This window comes from Anas platyrhynchos, chromosome 13 (assembly GCF_047663525.1).
Source record: "Anas platyrhynchos isolate ZD024472 breed Pekin duck chromosome 13, IASCAAS_PekinDuck_T2T, whole genome shotgun sequence".
NCBI classification, from domain to species: Eukaryota; Metazoa; Chordata; class Aves; order Anseriformes; family Anatidae; genus Anas; species Anas platyrhynchos.
Window position 1 is genome coordinate 17,861,579 of NC_092599.1, and position 21,444 is coordinate 17,883,022.

At 34.1% G+C, this 21,444-nt stretch overlaps 1 protein-coding gene across 3 annotated transcripts in view; it reads left to right on the top strand.

The window, feature by feature from the left end:
- PPARG (peroxisome proliferator activated receptor gamma) overlaps positions 1 to 20,893 on the top strand; it is a 61,677-nt gene extending 40,784 nt beyond the window's left edge. For 2 of the 3 annotated variants that reach the window (XM_027467224.3, XM_027467226.3), the window contains exons 5-7: positions 5,874 to 6,073; positions 10,146 to 10,596; positions 17,574 to 20,893. In XM_027467224.3, coding sequence (XP_027323025.1) covers positions 5,874 to 6,073; positions 10,146 to 10,596; positions 17,574 to 17,821 — 899 coding nt within the window. In that variant the 3' untranslated portion in view covers positions 17,822 to 20,893. 3 annotated transcript variants of the gene reach the window in all.
- The last annotated feature ends 551 nt before the right edge of the window (positions 20,894 to 21,444 follow it).

Sequence of the window (21,444 nt, forward strand, 5' to 3'; positions counted from 1 at the left end):
TATTGTTTTCCTTTCCTTCTCTAGCCACAGTGCTGCTCTGCGTTTAACCCTCAGTTGCTCAGATTGTATTCTGAAGTGCCACTAAGAAAAAGTTTTGTTCTTTCCTTTTGGAAATGCTATTAATTTTTTCTCTTACACTAAAAATACTATTTATATAGAGCCAGCTAATGTACTGGACAAATGAGCCCACATGGCCATATGTCTGTATTACAATTTCTGGGAGCACTGAATTGCTGAATCTGGTCACATGCTTCAAGTAAACTCAGCAAGGTTTCTGCACTGGCTGTCTGCTGTTCTTCAGTGAAAGAAACTGAATTTATCATCAATGTGGGAACTCATTTGTGCTCCAAAAAATCCCTAATCTAGACAATAAGAAGAGCAGAGTGCTACAGAGAGTAGGCTAGAAGCTGTCATAGAGACTTCTTCAAGTCATAAAATGTGGCATAAGGATAAGTGTTTTTTTCCACAGAAAGACAAAAACTATACTATGGCATGCGGGAGAGGGAAGATAGAGTAGCAAAGAGGATAAGTGGTCCAGAAAAATAGAAGGTGAACCAGGGTCATAGGAAGGTGGTGCAGAAAAGGGAGAAGAACCTGTCACCCATCTACAGATCCCTGAAAATTTTCTCAGCCACCAGAAATGCTGTGAACTCTTCTTATCCACCCTGTGAACTCTCCTTTTTCTACCCTAACCTCCACAAGGATTACGAATCCCTCCTACTTCTCTCACCCAAAGTCCCACTGCTGTTTCCCACATTCCTTCCATAAACCCACTGACCTTTTCCTGACTTTTATCTCAGTCCCCTGAAAACAACGACAATGACTTCTCCAAAAGGAAACTTCCAGGCTAGTACCACGAAACTGAATTTTGACTCAAATTTGTATTCCATGCCAATAAACAATGACCAGGCTACTGTGTACAGACAGCATTTAAAGGTGGATCACTGTTATTAATCCATCCTAAAAACACACATTTAGAAACAAAGAAACATGTGGGAGTAACAGATTACTAATAAACATACAATTCATCTCCTAAAAATATTTTAAAAAGAAAGATAGCAAACTTTACTCCAAGCACAATTTTCACATGCCAAACATGACAAAAATGGCATCTTTCTGAAGGATTTTATCACTGCTTAATTATTTTACATAAAAGTTCACTATTACGATGACAGGCAATAAGATAGACCCTAAAGGTGAATATAGTACAGACAACAGTAAGATCCCATTTCCACTCTTGAAGTAAATTCACCTATTTAGAAGAAGACTTGGTCCTATCAGGTAAATGCAAACTCTGCTGATATTACTGGCTGTTTTGTTGCACTGATAGATGTAATCTGATAGCTGGCAAGCCTGCTCAGGTGGCTTGTTTTAGGTCAGAGTATTGGGTTTTTCAGGTCAGTAAAGGAGAGCTTTGCTATACCACTTTGATTAGCTAAAGAGCTAGTGCATTCTTTGCTAACTGATTTAACATTTGATATAATAGCTTTCTATGATATGAGTAAGCTTTGCGATATCTAAGTCAATTCTGAATATAGCATACAAACATTCAAGAATATAAATTAATGCTTATAACCTAGGTGGCCATATAGCAATATGTATTAATTTCCTTTCAAAGTAATGTCCTCAGCATTTTAACAAAAAGGCTTGTTACATAATTCAATGCTACCTTTGGCAGTACTATTTCTCTCTCTCTCTCTCTCCCTCTTCTCTCTCTTGGCTAAGTAGAAGACTTAAAACTATTAGGAGTAAATAAATGTGTGATGATCTCCAATGCAATCTATAAAGTAATGGAAATAGTTTTGTATTAGAAGCACTAGGGATTATAACACAAGTCTACTTTGCAAAGGTAATTGGTTATCCTTTGTTGGATGTTAACACACTGGAAACATGATTCTGGAACACCCCTAGTTATCTTGTTTTCCATAAGGAAAACAAATACAGTGTAAATTGCCTTTTATTATAAATTCTATAGAGTGTTGTTGTAAATGCTAAATAACGAATTGTTGATAGATTGCTGTTAAACAATACCAAACTGCAGGCATGAATACTGTAATTTACTTTCTAAGAGACTCAGCAAGATGAGAAAATGCAGAGTATTAGGGTATAGGATACAAGGCATATGTAGAAACTACATACTGTGCTGTCATTTTATACTCTAAGCTAAAAGTAAGCCTATTTTATCGTAGCATTATCTATTCAATAATAATAGATACAGTTCTGTGGAAAACTGCCACAAGTTTTAAAAAAGAAACTAATACCACTCTGCTAATCCCCACCCCCAGACATTTTGGTGACTTACAGAAATGTAGTTGGAAAAAAAAAACCACAAAAGAACAACAAAAAAAGGCATTATTATATTCACCCATTTTTGAATTTGCAGCAAAATGTTACCCGTCTGGACTCTGTTATTTAAAAGAATACATATATACCCCTTAGTTATTCTCTAATGACAAAAGAGTCTGTTTTGAAAACCCCTGATTGCTTTAATAAAATCTCTCTATCAATTCTATTCCAGTAATCAGTGGCATAGTTTGTGTACACACTGTGGTATATCATCAAGAATTTTCCAGTAAAGAAAAAGAAAGTGGAAATTCCTATTGTTTTTAATGCCTTGGGGAAGCGTATAAATTATTTTAGAGCTAAGTTAATATTAAAAGATAGGAAGGAAAAGCAATATACTGTCCATTTTTTATCCCTTGTTCGTAAAAATAATCTTGGGGGTCTTGTGATAGTGAAATTCTAGATTATAAACTTGCTTCTGCAAACCCTGACTGTCAAGAATGGGTCCACATCAGAATCATGTTTTATACTGGTGTTTAGTCAAGCTTCGTTTCCATAATATGTAAAGAATTAGTATATAGAATCAGACTATTAAGAATACATGATTTATTGCAAAGATAAAGTTATTATAAATAATACCATAAATTTCCTTAATTCAATATAAAATATCAAAATACTTTACAAGTAGAATTTATCATTAAAAAAAGAAAATCTAGTCAAAAGCACCTAGCTCATGATACGATTATGAAATCTCTCAAAGGACATGTTTCTTAGAATTGTTAAGTTTTTCTTACTATGTGTGAAGAAGTCCTCAGGTCGTACTAAATTGCACTCCATATATTTCAGGGAGCAATCAACATTTTATAGACATTAGCAACTCTGATCTCCCCTTTTTATTAAGAGTCCTTTATATGAAGCTAATATTTGCCTTGCTTTGCCTTCCAAATTAGAAAGTTTACTGTAATAGTCTGACAAGTCTTGCTAGACTTCACTTAAGATTTCAGTTTGCAAATTAGTCATCAAAAAAAAAGATGTTGAGAAGGAGCTGAATGTGTTGGCAAGAAACCAATATGAAGCATTAAAGTATCACAAGACTTTTTCCATTGATGAAGGTATTACATAAATACACATTTGACAAATTAATCATAAAATATAATACCATGAATGTTACAAATTTTACAATTTTAAATCTGAAACGAGGTTTAATGAAGAACATAATAATTTATAATGAAAATAAAAATGTAACAAATGTATAGCTCTGTTTGATATGAACTAATTAAACTTCAACGCTTTCATTGACTACATTATTTTTAACACCTTCTTGACAACACATGTAGTTGATGTCTTTTTAACAACTACTTATGATATGTATGCAATAATATATTTTAGCTTTATTATGGTGATAATAATTTGATTCTTTTTATTTTTAAAATATTTATTTTATAAATATATATATTTATTATGAATAAATTCTATTTATTTTTTATCCTTAAATATCACCAAAAATCTGTAAATGATATCCAGTGTTCTCAGTGAGTTTTCACTGTGTTTACTTCATTAAATGCTTCCTATTTCTTTTGGCTTATATTTTCAATATCTAAAATGCAGATATTAGTAAAATGGGTTCAATTTTACCAACTTTCGTGTGTATTAAAAAAAAAAAAAAAATCAAGGAACGGTTTCTGTTAACAACAAATAAGAATTTTGAACAGTGATAGAATCCATTTAACTGTAAAATGACCACAAAATGTCCTTGATTTGCAGAGTTCATTGAAGCCTATATAGTTGAATTAATTCCTTGGTAGTCGTGCTGAATGTTCTCATCATTTTATTTAGGTTACACTAAGTACAAATATGAACTCCTTTTGTTTTATATCAATTTTTATACATCACTAACTTTGCCATCCATTCACGTTGCTATCTTAACAGAATGTTGGTAGTCTCTTTGAGCCATTACCGTATGTCATATAAACTAATAAGTTCAACATTTTTCTGTAATTATTTTGCTCTCGGAAATAAGGAGGGCTGGCAGTGATGTCTCACTGAAAACTATTGTTAGTAGCTGACTAAGTGTTCCCCATGAGAGGAAAAAAAAAAAAAAAAGTACCATGGTATATATGGTCCAAAACAAATATCATCTGGCAATCATTCAAAATTTCCTTCATGAAAAAATTATAAGCAACATACATTTACAGGAAAAAAAATAAATGTTAATTTGTTTCTCTTGAACTGGATTTCCTTTCATGCTGATTTTTAGTCTGACACATAAGCTCAAATAATGCCCCAAAAATATGAAATATGCAACATCATTCAGAGACTAAGTATACTGAAAGGAAAATGTAGTAGAGTTGTAAAAAAAATAAGCATACAAACAAATAAAAATAAAGAATACTATGAAATAGGAGAAATGATCAATATACTAAATGCTATATGTTGTGTGGTTTTTTTTTAACACAATTATTTATTCTTGCAAAAAAGTGTAATTTTTGTTTATCAGCACACTGCCAGCATCCTCAAAACAGGAAAATGGCTGATGATTTCCAAAATAAACATCCCAAGTATAACAATTCATATGTATGTTTTTAAGAGCAATTTTTCTTTATCCAGGAAAGACACTAACCACTGAAAAAATATTTATAATATTTCTCTTTCCTCCTAAGGATAAAATGCAAACCTTTATTTTTTCCTTCTGTTTTTTGTTTTGATGCTCTGTTGCTCTGCTTTATTTTCTTACTATAAAATAAACCCTGGTTACTGAAATATGATATGATAAGTCAGCTTTGATCTGGATGGCTCACTTGAAATATTTTCCAAGTCAATCTCCGTAAGTATAAGCACTGCCTTGACTATTAAGTATGTAGGTGAAAACTATGATTTTTAGTGCCTGCCTGACATTTGTGTAGAGCAATTGTGAGATCATATGATTAGGCAGAACCATTTCCTGTTCTGTCAGTACAGCATGTATGTAGGGTCACCACGAAGAACTCATCCTTTTCCTATTTTATTCCCTGCACAACCTTCTTTCCCATTCCTTAATTATTTTGGTAACATTTCATATTGCTTGCTATCTTAAGGTCTGTTGTACTATTTAGGAATCTATTCCTGCAAGGTATGTGGGTGTTTTTTTTCTAAACAAATGAAGAAGCTGAGATTCACATGGTGGTTTGCCCAAAACCATGCAAGGCTGAACACTCTTTCCTACCGTAGGCCAACTGAATTTTAATACCTTAAAGATTCTTTACATTTTATTTAGATTGGAGGTAGAATCAGTGGTTTTCACCAATTCTGTCTGTCAGGTGAGCTGACAATAGTTTTGCATTTCTAAGCAAGTTACTGTAATCTTACTGTTTGGACACGGATTATTTCCTCTTTGAGACTGGTTTGTTTGCATATGTTTGAAGTACTTCAGCAGGTTGCCCATAATACTGGATAGAATCATCTTAGTCTTACTTGCCTACCTACTATTTTAATAAAAAAAATTAAGAACTTGGCAGAAAAAAAAAAAAAAGCTATTAAAATATGCATACACACTATAACTATAACTATGCATATACACTATAACTATGAAAATTACTTGTCATCTTTTTCAGCCATCAGGTTTGGGCGAATGCCACAAGCGGAGAAGGAGAAGCTTCTGGCAGAGATTTCCAGCGACATCGACCAGCTAAACCCTGAATCTGCTGATCTGCGAGCACTTGCCAAGCATTTGTATGACTCATACATAAAGTCCTTCCCTCTGACTAAAGCCAAGGCGAGGGCGATCTTGACAGGAAAAACGACAGACAAATCAGTTAGTTCCCTCTGTTTTGTTTTGTTGTTGTTTTTTTTTTTTTTTTCTTTTGAGTAAATGATTTACCACATTGACAACACATCTTTAAAAAAAAAAAAAAAACTTTGCTGTTGGCAGTTGCATGTTTCAAGCTGTGTCTGGAACACAGGAAATGTTTTTAGATAGGATAAGTAAACATTATTTGAAAAAACTCCAAGTTCACCTAATAAAATACTTGAAACCAGTACAAGAATTTGAAGGTCATCTTAACCTTTTTGTATTCTCTGATCCATTCTTCCCGTTTTCCTTCTCCTTTATCAGAGGTTATCTTCCACACTATCTGTTTAAGGTGGCTATCTAGCTGTCAGCAGTTTGTTGCTATATTCTTCAAGCATCCGTATCATAGCATAGCATCATAAAATATTATCAGTACTGGCTCTATTCAAAGGAATATCCTTTTCGTAAGTGTCAAATGATTCACAGTACCATCAGCATCAGTAACCTTAACTATGATACTTATGGTGCTCTGATGACTTCCTGCTTCTAATTGGATTATTGTGTATCAGCTCAGTATTCTATGCTGATACAAACTGAACTTTGAAAAGTAAGGAATAGAGATACGTGTATTTGTGGGTTCCTTTGGAAACTTCACTGGCAGTACCTAACTTTCGGTATCAGTGGAAAGAAGGACAAGTAAGATCTGATAATTGTGGTAGTTTTTAAAAAAAATGTTATCGCTATTTTAGAAACTAAAGATAAAAATAGCTTTTCCAAAACTAACTGTTTGACATATTTTCTGAAATGATTGGCAGAAATTTTATTGCCAGGACTACAACAAAGACTGTATTTAATTTTCTTTGTAAATTTCAAAGGTAGGAAAGGATTTGTTTTTTGTTGGGCTGTCTTTCTAAGGGCAGTTAAAATCATAATTTTAACATTGTCTCTAATTTGGTCACAGAATTAAATAAAAAAAAAAAAAAACTTTAGATATGGTGATACAAATTTAGATACTTGCAATTTGAGTAACTAATCATTATGGAGTATATAAAGTTTGAACTACCATAGTTTATTTATTGTGTAGTAAGCTGATACACTAAATCCACTTAAGGATCATTGCTTTTTCAGAGTCTTTCCACAATCCTTTTCCTCTCCATACTAGAAACAGTTTTCTGAGAAAGAATTAATGCAGCAGTTCAATGTAACTAGGTATCTGCATTGGGAAACATAATAGAAGTGGAGTGTGTAATCATATGTCTTGTTTATTGCCCTTCATCATAAAAATGTCACCAGGAGGCCTGCTTATTCTTTCTGCAGCTGCCCACTGTACACCTGTAGTACTACAAGTTCATCATAAGCTTCATACTGTGCTGTAGTGATTATAGATGTGATTGACAGAGCGAAAAGGAGAGAAGACAAGATCAATCACAGATGAGCATTCATTAGGCACAAGAAATCCCTCTGCTAAGTGAATATCACAGCCAAAAGAAAAGTCAAATTTATCATTTGAGCAAGAAGCGCAGAGATATCCCCCCAAAAGATCCTCTCCATCTATTTTAAACATAATAGGAGATTTCATATGGGAAGGAAGTTGCAAGGAAATTTCTTTATTCAGAAGCAGAATGACTGTGCTAGGAGATTCTATTGCTTCTTGTACTGGATTCTTTAAATTTAAGTACAGAGAAGATAACCTGATTGCCTGCTTCTTTATCACACAAACACCAAGTATTTTTTAACAGTGAATAAGAATGTTTTGCAAGTTTTAAGGGTAAGGTAGCCAGTAATAATCAGTTCATTGCATTGTCATTCAAATTAATAGGTTTTATGAGTTAATGCCACCTATTAAGTGTGGTGTCTTAAATCTATCTCGACCTTAGACTGTTAGACTGCATCAATTGAAAAATGATCAGATATGTTAAGTCAGTATGTCAAAATTAAAATTACTGTTAGACTGCATCAATTGAAAAATGATCAGATATATTAAGTCAGTATGTCAGAATTAAAATTACTGGGTAAGTAATTCATCCTCTTTTGGGATATAAAGTGCTCATTTGACATAAGATTTTAGTCACAATGTTCATCTGAACTTTTTTTTAAATGACTTTTAACTCTTGATTTTGATCTCCTAACATCAATAGAATGATGGTATAATATGGTCATTCTAAAGCACATATACATGCTTAGAATAGACAAATTTTTCTTGTACTGGTGCTGCCACTTAGGATTTTATAGAAAGAATAGAAAGGAATGACCTACCAGTACTAAAATATACATTTTTAAAAGCCTCCCCTCGGTAGTCTTTTTATAGCAGTGCTTTACGTATGCATATGCATGCATATACATATGTGCAACTGTATAGAGAATATTTTTTTCTGCTGACAAAAAAGCACCCCAACTTGAAAAATACCTTATCCTGCTGGCTGTGTGTTTATTTTTTCAGTTTCACACTGAAATCCTAGTGCAAGTGGAAAAAACACTGTATTTGACTGAAACTCATGGTTTGGAGCTATGATTGCCTGTGGTTACTGTGCAAGCACTAATTTCATTGGTCCTGTAAGCAGCAGAATATTGAGTTAACTAAAAGAGTTTAGAAACTGAAATCCTCTTGTGTGGATACTATTATTTGAGTTCACAGATAGACCTTTTGTCTTCTAAGCAGCTGTATCAGTTAAAGGCAAAGCTATGACAACTGTCATCCCTCCCTCTCTTCCTAGCGAAAGCGGGTTGGAGATCTGTGTTCAGCTTAAAAATTTGGCACTGAGTAAACTGAAAAACTGGTTTAATGAATTTGGAATAGAATATTAGAAGGTTCCACAAGCTAATTCTATGAGAGAGGACTACTGCCCTTGTACATGTATAGGTTGTCTTAGGTTATTTTCTAATCTTTTCTACAGCTTAAAGTGAATCTTAAGAATGAGCACCCACATGAATAAGGCATTAGAATCTGTAATCATAAAGGATTTTAAATTTTAAAATGTATTTCTCTAGTCCAATTGTTGGTGTGTAATTCCTTGTATTTTAATTAATCGGGCATGTTAACAAGCATATTAATATCAGTAGGTATTTGTTCAAAGCAGCATTGAACTGTTTAGTTATTTATTCTCTATGGAAAAGGTTCTTCAGATAAATTGAAGAAATCCTCAATTAACCATTTCTTTAAAACCAGTGGATACTTCTGCAAATCCTGAAACAGATTGTTAAAAAGAAAAGTTTTCTTTTTCTTAAAAGTTACTTTTCTCATCTGTTTTCAAAATTGATTTATTCCAGTTGCATTTATTTCACAGTCAAACTCATTCCTGTGTTCTGTATTGTGCTGCTGCATTGTATCATGTTATTTGTGATCTCTTCCTCAGAGACAAGTTTTAAACATAACACATCCTAACTTTGTTATTTTTAAAGCAATTAGCAGTGAAAGGTTGAATTTATCAGATAATACCATAAATTTTATAGTACTTACGGTACTTTCTAGAACTTGAACGTAACAGCATATGAAGTAATCAAAATATGAACATACTATATCTTTCCACAAAAAAAAAGTTGTGTCAGCAGAAACGCAGACATGTCATTGTATACTGACAAGATTATATTTAATATAAGAGATATAATAAATATATTTAATATAAGAAAGCAAAATTCATGTAAAAGCATTAACATTTTCATCGTTTGTTAATAAGTATTACAAACTTTGAATTCTGTTATTGAACTTTACAGAACTTCTGTAAAGTGAAGGGGGGTCATGAATATTCTAATTATTTATTAATATTAATGATAATTTATTTATTTATATTAATTATCTATTCCTACCTTCTTGCCCTTCTAGTTAAGAAAAATGTCACCCAAAGTCCTATTTTTAGCATTTGCATTCATAAAGCATGAGAAATCCTTAGTAACTACTTGTGTTTTCTGTAAGTCATTTTAACATCATGAGGATATTTACTTTAATTGGTTTATGAAGGTTTAACCCCAAAGCACCTAACCTTGATACACTTCTCAGACATTCCTAAGAGTTTTCTGATGAATTATAATTCAGTTTCTTGTAAGTCAAATGGTCATAGAAAAAATGTAAAAGTAACTTTTCTTTTCCTTTTATTTTTAGCCATTTGTTATTTATGACATGAACTCTTTAATGATGGGAGAAGATCAGATCAAGTGTAAGCATGTGTCACCGCTGCAGGAGCAGAACAAAGAGGTAGCAATTCGCATTTTCCAGCGATGTCAGTTTCGCTCTGTGGAGGCAGTGCAGGAGATCACAGAATTTGCCAAGAACATTCCAGGCTTTGTGAATCTTGACCTGAATGATCAAGTAACTCTCCTGAAATACGGTGTCCATGAGATCATATATACTCTCCTGGCTTCTCTGATGAATAAAGATGGAGTTCTTATATCTGATGGACAAGGTTTCATGACACGGGAGTTTCTGAAGAGCCTGAGAAAACCTTTTTGTGACTTTATGGAGCCCAAGTTTGAGTTCGCTGTGAAGTTCAATGCACTGGAATTAGATGACAGTGACCTAGCAATATTTATAGCTGTCATTATACTAAGCGGAGGTAAGTGCTGTCTTATTTAATGATATTTTATATAATAGAATCGATGCTTTAAATTCCTGTCCAAACAGGAAAGTGCTCAGCAGTAAAGGATGGGAATGAGTTTATTTACAGGTACTTCTTGGTTAGCTTTCAGCTTTCTTGGTGTTGTTTACCATTTCTTCAGTTTTGGGCAGAAACTGAAAATGTAAATGACCTGATATTAGTGTTGGAGCTGGAAACATCTGCTGGATCAGCAAGTCATTTAGTTAAAAGACAAAAACAAAATCAGGACTATATTTCTGAAAAAAAGAGGGAGGGAGGGGGGTGGAATTTCATTGGCAAGACTTTCTGAAAGTTTAACTTCTGCATGAGGATTTTTTAAACCTGCAATTAGACTGTGTGGCTTGCTAATTGTACACAAATAACTTTGACTCCATAAAAATTTCAAAATAGATGTGGCATTTGGCTTGCAGGATTGCGATGGGTTTTTTATTGGTTTGGGTTTTTTCATTCACACAAGGTTTTGTTTGCCTTGAAGAGGGAAAGAAAAAAAAAAAGAATGCATTTCTCAGGGAAATGATGCTCTGAAAAATGCCTCAGAAAAACAGGCATCGTGTGTCCGCTCTATTCACATTTCCTAAGCTACTCTGTTTATATTAATGTTTATACTTTGAGTGAAACATGAATCTAAAAGTCCATGTATCAAACTACATTAATTCTAACACTTCTTTAAAAAGCAGTGAATTTTCAGCTTATGTCAGAGAAAGTTACTATGTTTTATCTGATTCTGAGGTTATACAGCTATTTTGGGACTTAGCTACCCAGATTTAGTTCACTTAGAATCCTTCCCACCAAGAATCTGTGATATCAGATATACATTTCAGGTCAGATTGAGGTTCTTTTGGTCAATACTATCAACTTAGTGATGTCGCACAAAGAAAATTTTACCCAACTGATCTGTGTGTATCTTGGCTTAGACCGGTGGTGCAGATATCAATGAGAGGAATGTGCTGAATGTTCTGAATTCAGATCCTCCACAGAGCAATGCAGAGTATTTTATTATTAAATTATGTTTAAGCAATCAAACACAACAACCACATGCTATTGTTCTAAAATGAAACATCCTGTTGAGAGTGCATTGCTTGTTATGCATAGCTTCCTATACATTTAAATTCACAGAAAATTACTTCTGGCATTGTGTTTCATTCAGTAAAAATGTAGTATCACAGTATGGGTTATTAGACCAACTAAATCCACTTCAAACAAGTACCATTCCCAGAAGACATTTTCTCGTGCAAACCTTTGAACACGATGATCCCTGAAGACTCTGAATTAATTCAGTAAGGGAAAATATGTTACTGGTATATTTTTGGTTGACTTTGATGGGGGAGGAGAAATTATACAAGCCTATTAGGGCACTACACAAAACATGCCAGTATTTTGCATTTTCTAATATAATGAAATTTAACAGATGAGAAACAGGCCTCTTAAAATGCAATCCTAATTGAAAAAAGGGAACTTGCAATCTGCAAAACTAGATCTGCTATACTTCAGTGATGTTTGGTTTACATTAGAGGAAATAGGTATGATGTAACTAATCATACATTTTAGATCTCAGGAGGACAATGATCAGGAAAAAAAAAAGACTTCTCTGAACCAGTTTTATTAAGAATTTTTTTAAGAAGAATTTCTGAATTTTACCAATTAGTTCTTAAATAACTCTGAAGTAAATACATTCCATAAATATATGAGTCTTATCTAGAAATATTCTTTAATTTTGTGATACCAAAAATCCCTCACTGTCTTTATTCAGAACTTTTTTTTTTTTTTCAAAAAAGAATGATAGTTATTTGTACAAACTGAGATTATATTTTGAAAGCAATGAAGCTTTGCTGACAATTAGAGAATAGTTTTTATCATTTAATTTAGATACAGATGCTACATGTATTGAACTGTATACATTCCGTGGTCTGGAACAGAAAACCAGTTTCTCAGATGTCTTAGATACTCTTTTTTTTTTTTTTCTGTAAGAACCTTGTGAATATCAAAACAGGACAATATCATTGAAAATAGGATTTTAAAGCCAGTACATATTACCTCAAAGACTTTAGTAGCTACAGTAATACCGTTATGTTTAAGCCACTGCAAGAAATCCTGTGTACAGATATCCTAAAAAGAAAACCAGTTAGCGAAACAAAAAATAACCCTAGCTGAAAGTGAATTTGTCATTCCTCATCAAATTGATGCTGGTGCTGCCGTCTCCATGAGTGCTATCTCCTATGCAGCTTTAAAGAGAAAAGGGAAGGGAAAGAGAAAGAGAATTCCAGCTGGAATATTACATGTAGAAAGCTTTTCATTATGAAGTGAAATTTGTCACAAATCCGATAAAACAGTTCAACCTTTTGATATTAAAATAGTTGCTGTTGTAGTATATGTAGCAGTAACAAGAAGCTGACAAATTAGCTGTAATAGCAACAAAATGAAAGCACTCCCACTTCCACAACCATTTGATTGTTTCCGAGGTGCTCGGTGCAGCCACGCTGCCTCAGTGATTCCAAATGTTACTGTGAACTTGTTATTGCAAAGCTGAAGTTTGTTCTTAATGTCTGTATATTTTGCTTTAAAGTATTTCTGTAAATACAAACAAATCCTAATACTCTTAATTTTATACTGCTGAGACAGAGATGCTGTGTGTGAGCAGCAAGACATTACCTTGTTCTTATGAAAGAAATACTTTATGCCATTAACAGCAATGCCAAACTTTTATTACAGCGTTCTTTTAGTTATAGTAGCTTTGAAAAATACACTTTGGTAAAATGAGATAAGGAAAACATTTTTCATGGAGATATTTTTCCTCCCTCTTGTATACCTCTGTGCCACTGAGGCATTTCCTCAATTAGTAGCAACCATCGTGGTAAAAATGTTAAAGAACTTGGAGCATCTTAAAAAATGCTATGTACCACTGAGGTGAAAATGAAATCTATCGCAAGAAGAAGATTTAAGGAGAATGAGGTGAATGTTTGGGTTTGTCCAAGACCTACTGGGCTTGATCCACATTTATAGGTAGAATAAACTCACTCAAAAGTAAGGAAAAAATTAAAAGGTAATTCTATAGCATGTTTATATGCTATGGATGGACCTGCACTCCTGTACATCTTATGCAGTGTTCAGCATATAGTGGTGCTGAGGAATTGTGACAGGGTATGCCTGTGAGGACCCAGGCTCTCTCAACACACAAACCAGTATTGCAATTCAGAAATGCTGCTATATTCACTTTTTCTGGTCTCTGAGTGAGTGTGTTCTTTACAGTGAACCTTGAGCTGTGAATAACTGAAGCTTGTTTAAATATTGCGTTCAATAATTTTGCTACAATCTGAGGTCAAAAAAAGGTGAAGTTTTATCACTGAATAGTACCTAGAAATGGTCCATATTTGACTCTTACACAAATCCTGCTCTAGCAAACCTGTTAGAACAACAACAACAACAAAATGCTTCCTAATCAGAGCAAGCCGTGCAGATAATCACTGTGGGCTTTGAACCACAATTCTGGTGACTACAGTACATGTGACTGTCTCGGAAGAAAAACTCAAACTGCCAAGTCATATCTGCCTCAGCAAAAAAAGTAGTGCAGTTGTTTGGTTCAGCCATATCTTTGCCTGTTTTATCACAGTACGATATTAGAATGTATATTTAAATGCAAAATTCTCTTTGTTGAAGATAATAAAATATAAAGACATGGATAAAAGCATGTAGATAGCAATTTCATGTGTGAGGAACAGGAAAAGTTACAGTTACTGTTAGGAACATGAAAAAAGCATCCAAATCTGTAAGTAAATATCAAACAAAATATTTTTCCCTGATATAGTATAAGACATAAATTTATACAAAGTCATGCTGTTGACACCCAATGCTAAGGGGTTATTAGTCTTTCCCAGTCACTGTGAACATTTTTCTTTTTTAGTTTTAAACAGCTTCCTGCAGAATGTTCAAATGAAACAGCAAATATGACAATGAATGAAAACCTAAAGAAAAACTGAGTAAAAAAGTAATAATAAAAAGGGAAACATGTTACTCTCTTAGTCTGAAAAGATTAAAGGCACGTAGCAAATAGCACACAGGAAAAAAAAAAAAATCAATAAATTGATCTTGTTTATCAGAGGCATAAAAATGGTTTCCAACTCACTGTCATCTCTGACCTTAATCACATCAATTACCTGTCCTTTGGCCTTCTGTAACCTAATTTCATTTTATCATAAGAATGTCCTTCTATAACTGAATTGTTTCTCTTTCACATCCCTCCTCAGTTCACATTGCCATTTTCTCCAGGAGCTTTCAAACAGCATATTAGGTTCTGTCTTCTTCAGAGGCCTCCACCACAATGTCTCCTCTAGTTTCCTCACATTTCTCTTTCTCCCTATTCCCAAGCTGAATTTTTCTTGAGTCTTACTGCTAATCATTTCCTTTGTATTTTTTTCCACATGCCATGTCTACCTGGAGCTTCATACATTCACATTCTCCCTCCTGCACAAAATACATCTTTTCCTATTGTAACCCAATGAGTCTGGAGCATATACATTTAAAAGCATCTGAACAACTTGAAGTATTTGCCAACAGCTTGAAATAAAGCTTTTGCCTCTTATTTCCTTCTTTGCTCATTTAGATATGTTTCTTGGAACAGAAACAGCATTTTCCTCTGTAAGAAATTTTTACTGAGAAAGTATAGCAAACTGTCAACACCCAAAAAAATAATGTCCATATCCTGAAGTTCTCATTCATGAAAAATCTCACTTGCCTTCAATGGGAATTTTCCTTCCTCCTGATTTGGCCTATTTAAAAATAACATCTTACGATCTCCTAGGCTTTTGTCATAGTCATCTTTTCAGACTGTAGTTCCACTGGGTCATTATAAAACCATTAGACTGGGTTTTTCAAAGGACCTTAAGGATGTTAGGCACTTAAGTCTCACTGAACTTCAACTGACCGAGGGCACCCAAATTTGAGGGGCTCTTTTTAAAAACTTCCAGTCTCGATGCTGATCTTCTGGGTTTGCTCCCTGCACTCTAAAAGTTGCACTGGGGAGCGCAGTGCTTGAATTGGGTTTCACTTCTGAAAAACTCACACCCTAAAAATTCCCACCACAGAAGAAGCAGGGGGCAAATGGAGATTAATCTCAGAGGAAATCAAGGCCACAGTCTTTGTGCTTCTTGATTTTTATATCGCTGTACACTGAGTCATACCCAGCTAGTTCAGAGTTCATCTGCAACACAGAAGTAAAATTTAAAGCTATCGCAACCCAAAGCCAAAATTGTCAGTTTTTAAGTACTTCAAGTTGGGAAGTTTCTGAAAGATATAAAGAAAGCAATTAGATTTTGCAGCACATGTAATCTAAAAATAAATATCTACAATTTATTAGCAATGCTCTAAGTATTTTTAAAAGTGCCTTAGTTATATTGCCAAAGTAAATTAATAAAAAGAAGCTTTGGAAACTGTTTGTTTGGAACCAGTTTCCTGCTTGCTGATATTTACTTGCAGACTTTCTGAACCATATTTTATGGTGTTATCAGTAGAATGGTGTAAATAAGTGACCTCTGGAAGACAAGAATGGCTTATTAGCATGAAATACCAGAGGGAAAGAAGTATTGTGGGTCACAGAGTCTAGTCACTTACAGCAGAAGGTAGTCACATCATCAAACCACAGTCAAAGAAATACCAAGCTCCATGTTCAAACTTGCCATTATTCCCAAAATTCCCCAAATCTCCAAATCTTGCTTCTTTGATTTAGCCACCCTTTCCTAATTAGTGACTTAAATGTATTTATGGCTTGCCTACTCATTTGTTTCCATGCCAGCTTTGCCTTTTAGTTTATACTGCAATTTTTTCTCCTTTAGGTAAAACCCCAAAGTATTTATAAAGAATTTTGTTTTTCTCCTAGCCTTTTTTCTAGTATACAACACAAGCCAAGGTTATATAGTAGAACTGGATGCATAGAAAGGTTACTAAGATCATAGGAAATAACAGCCTATTTTTAAAATGTTGAATGTAGATCAACCTCCTGACCTTTCTGAAAGGGAAATATTTCCTTAGGAAAGTAACTTAAGGCTAGCTATAGGCATTACTTTTTATTGATCAACCTATTAAATTGATTTCATGGCTACACAGAAAATGTTATTTAAATTATTGACTTTTTCTCATGGAATACTCTTGATAATCAGGATGTCTTACCCAGTAGATGTGAGGATTACCATATGTGAGGATTTCATAATGTTAAGCAACCTTTGCTTTTATGGCGATAGCATTAAATAACTTACTTCAATTTAGAAAAAAAATAAAGAATTATGTTAAATAATAATGACAACCACTTAAGAAGATACTCGCAGGCAGACAGAAATAACAGAACAGCTATTATTCTGAAAGATAATAATGGTTGATGAGGAAAGATTTGCTTCTTTTCAAATAATAAGACATGCCAAAGAAAATCCTGGACTCACAGCTGTGGCAGTGCAAGTAGCTGATTTTGGTTGTAAACATCCATCCTAGATTCCTCCTTATGGAGGAGAAGGCTCAGCTGGCATGAGCCCTGAAAAGTCATTTTCTGTACAAGCCACATCTATCAGTTTTCCACTGCTATAAGCATATGTGGCTAAACTGAATGTAAAAGCTATGATGAGATTTCTTAATAGCAAGTGGAACTTGGGTGCGGAGAAGACCTGAACCTGTGATTTTTATTTTTCTGGTTAGTATGACTGCATCTGTCCAGAGCTGTACTCAGTCATGGAATATGTCTCTCACAGAAGTTGAATTTATGCTTTTTTTTTAATGCAAATTCTAGCAAAATCTTACAAATAAGTACATGTACAATAAGCTGTCAAACAGTTGTCAGTGTTATCTGTAAATGTTTAATATACTAAGAAATATTTAAGAAATTAATAAACGAGATTGGTGTTTCCATATTATTCATAAATGTAAAGCTCTTTTTGTTTTTATGTTTTTTTTTCTAGACCGCCCAGGTTTGTTAAATGTGAAGCCCATTGAAGATATACAAGACAATCTGCTGCAAGCTTTGGAGCTCCAGCTGAAACTGAATCATCCAGAGTCGTCACAGCTGTTTGCCAAATTGCTTCAGAAAATGACGGACCTCAGACAGATTGTAACGGAACACGTGCAGCTGTTGCAAATAATAAAGAAAACGGAGACAGATATGAGTCTTCATCCACTCCTACAAGAAATCTATAAAGACTTGTATTAATGATGATAGTAGTTCTAATCCGCTGACATAATGTATGTTCTTCAGATTGCACTATTTCTTTGAGGGAAAACTTTGCATACCTAAGAAATTACTGTGAAACAGCATTTAAAAAAGAGAGAACTTAGTATAGTAGATCTATTTTATGCATATTGTTTATAAAGACACATTTACAATTTACTTTTAATATTAAAAATATCTATATCATGAAATTGTTGGCAGTATTTTCAAAATTAATTTTTTTAACTATCTTATTTCTTAAAATTGCTTGTCCAGTATGATTGCTTCACTGCTTCACTGAAGTTGGTTAAGCATGCAGTTAAATTTTCAACTTAAAAATAAAAATCTTTCTCCTTAAGCATTTCTAGGGAAATATTTTAAGTATTATGTTTGATTCTGTACTCCCAAGGCAGCAGCAAAATAATAGTAAAATTGAATCACAGATTAGTGAAACTTCCTGTGAGAAAAACTTCCTTAAAAGTTAAAAGTTAGACAAGTCAGGTCTGATAATATTTGTGCCTACCTGTAATTTTACACTGATACAGCTCTTTAGAAAAGTCTTTGTGTAAGCAAGAATTAGGCCCATCATTTGTGGGCAAACCCAAAAAACAGAAACTTGACCCCATTTCAAAAACTGAGTAAGGAAAGAATATGCACTGCTCATCACTCTTAGGAAGCAGTCTTGTCAATAACTCTGCTCATGCAATTCCAGGGCAGGTGAGCAGCAGCCTGCGCGGAGGCACCGTGCAGCTGCCTCCCCATGGCCTGCAGTGCACGTGCCACAACAGCCAGTGCTAATGCAGCCTTCAGCCACTGTATGTAGTTAGAATGGGTTAACATAATACCACTTGACCTGAGACCTTCCCAAATTATTTGATGAACTAGCATTGAAAAATATCTTCAGCCAAAATGTCACAGAAAATTGGAATAGAGTGACTCCTCTTAAACAAAAGCAAGGTTTGAATTCATTCCTGAAAACATTAACCTGTAATGGAAACCCTGCTATATTAGTTTGACTTGAACTATCATTATTTATCACTGCAAACAAGAATGCTTTGAGATATTCACTGCTGTAAAGACTGGTAATTTTCTTATATATATTGCCCTATAATGTCATCCAAGATTTCCACTGGGAGTAAAGCATATGTGAGTAAAGCATAAGTGAGTAAATCAATCTTCTTTTGGTATTCTCAGCGCAGCTGAGAGATTCCCTTAGATTCGCATGTACTGTGGCCACATTTACTGTTTCTGAATGTAACCGCTGAGAAAGTCAAACAGGTGTGGTCCACACTGGGGGACTTGGAGAGGGAATTTTGCAAAAAAAAAAGCCCCTGATTGTAAAATACATTATTGAAGCAAGGTGCAATCCTCAACTGAATACACTTAGTTTCCCCACAAGATCCAGATTTTATTTATGTAGCAAAAAGTGTGCCTTCAACTTAGTTAGACAAGTTCAGTGGTGTTATATAAGTGGCCCAAAAGGAAATGTAAATGGGAATATGTGAGTAGACGATGTTCAGTGAGTCTAAATTGGCCTTACTCCCAGTGTGGACCTTAGAAATCTAAGTTGGTGCACATTATGCAATATAGAGGCTGGCAGAGTTAAATATTAAAATAAATCCTTATGCTCATGCCTTATATACCTGAAAATATTTCCTACTACTTGTTTCAGATAACCCCTGGGCCTATGGTCAGTAGTAAGCATTATGCCCACCAGGAAGTGTTTGGAGAATTGGATCATTCAGCCTCAAGGTTTAAAACCCACAGATGAAATTGCAGAGAGATGAAGTCAGTGTGAGGCTAAAGTGAGCAGCTTTGATCTTCACTAAGTTCGCAATGAGATCATTTCAGGTAACTTAGAAAAGATTGCCCTAAAGCAAATGGAATGTTGCATGTTAATGATGCTCAGGATTGCATGTTTCCTACACATTTCAAGATAGGCACCTTGTACTAGCTGAGCATCAGATTCTGAAAGGAATTACATGCATACTAATTTATGATTGTTACAATTCTAAATAAAGTATTCTCTCTCTTATAAATCTGTTTTCCACTGGACACCGGACATTTGAAGTTTTGCCATTTACTACTCAGTGGGAGAACCTCTATTTAATTACAGAGTTCACCCCCTGGATAGGAGAACGTGTCAGAGACTGGCTGGGACTGAAATGGACCACAGCTCTGATACTATATTCCTACAATAGTCCTAATAACAATTCCTAAAAATATACACTGCAAAATTTATTAACCCAAGACTGCATTTCTTACACAATCCAATTTCACATCAGCATCACTAGAAATGAGATATCAGAATTAGATTTAAATAAAGAGAAATTCTAGGGCATGTTCTTACATAAGTAATATTAAATATTACTTGAAAAGGACAGTGGAAGAGATGCATTGACAATAATATGTAATTCATGACTGTTACAGGAAGAACTTCTGTGTATCTTAATTCTATTTATTGCAAGTGGTAATGTTTTTGAAAGTAGCAGTTTAGCAGTGGCACTGCTTAAGGATTTCAGTCCAATATGGACATATACAATGCATATATTTTGAGAGTGGTAGGGTAATCGTCTAAAGAAAAAAAAGAGAAGGCAGATTTGCAGGAACAGGTGTTATCCTTTATTATTTTGAAGGCACTGAATGCCCAAAAGTCTATACTTTTCATTCAACTGTATAAGCTGCTTTAATAAAATATATTGTTCTCCCTACATCCTGGCTTCTCTTACATTTTGATAGTTATTCATCACGTTTTCCTCAAGCCAAGGAAAATGTTAATTTTTACGTGAATTACTAATCACAGAAATGTTCTGATTCTAAGCAGTTACATCATGGTTAGGAAGTTTTGCCTAAAATACTTTTCTACAAGAATAGGTCTTAAGGGAAAAATGTTCATTTAATGGACAATTGCTATGTACTAATTTAGAACAAATGACTGTTATGAGGATATGAAAACATTTTCTCAAAAAATAGTGTTTTCTCTTGTGAATTATATTCAGAATTTTGATCTAATTGTAAATACTTTTTGTTTCTATGGGATTTTATTTATTAAAAACAAAAAACTTGCTAATGGAAGTTTATAAGTAGGTTGTAATATTTTCAGTGTCTCTGGAGTTTTGGTTAGAGTGGGCCATGCCATGAATGAACAATTTGGTTTTTTGATCTTCAGTGCTACTAAAAACATTTAGCAACTCAAAAATAGAAACAGCTGGTATATGCCTTTCTTTGAAGAAATTCATTTTCCTTGTGTTTTACTGTCCTTCCTTAGTCATCTGCTCACAACATTGTAACATCTTAGAGATGATGGGCTGAGTGGGATACTGGTACATTTCCAGAGGTTTTACAACTTCTGAGTTTTCTGTCTTTTATTTTACTGATAGGTTTTTTCAGTAGAAAAAAGCTGGAGGCAAATCATGTCTAGAGAAAGTCATTGGGTATACCTGCACATATCCAGCAACTAGCTGCCTGTTTCCCTTACTATGTCAAGCATCAGCTAGTCATCAAAATGTTCCTTGCAGAAGCATAAAGTTCTCCATCTAACAGGAAACATGAGAACTTCTTCAGACAACACGCACTGGTGGCTATTAACCTAGAATATATTGCTGTGAATTTCAGAAAATGAAAAT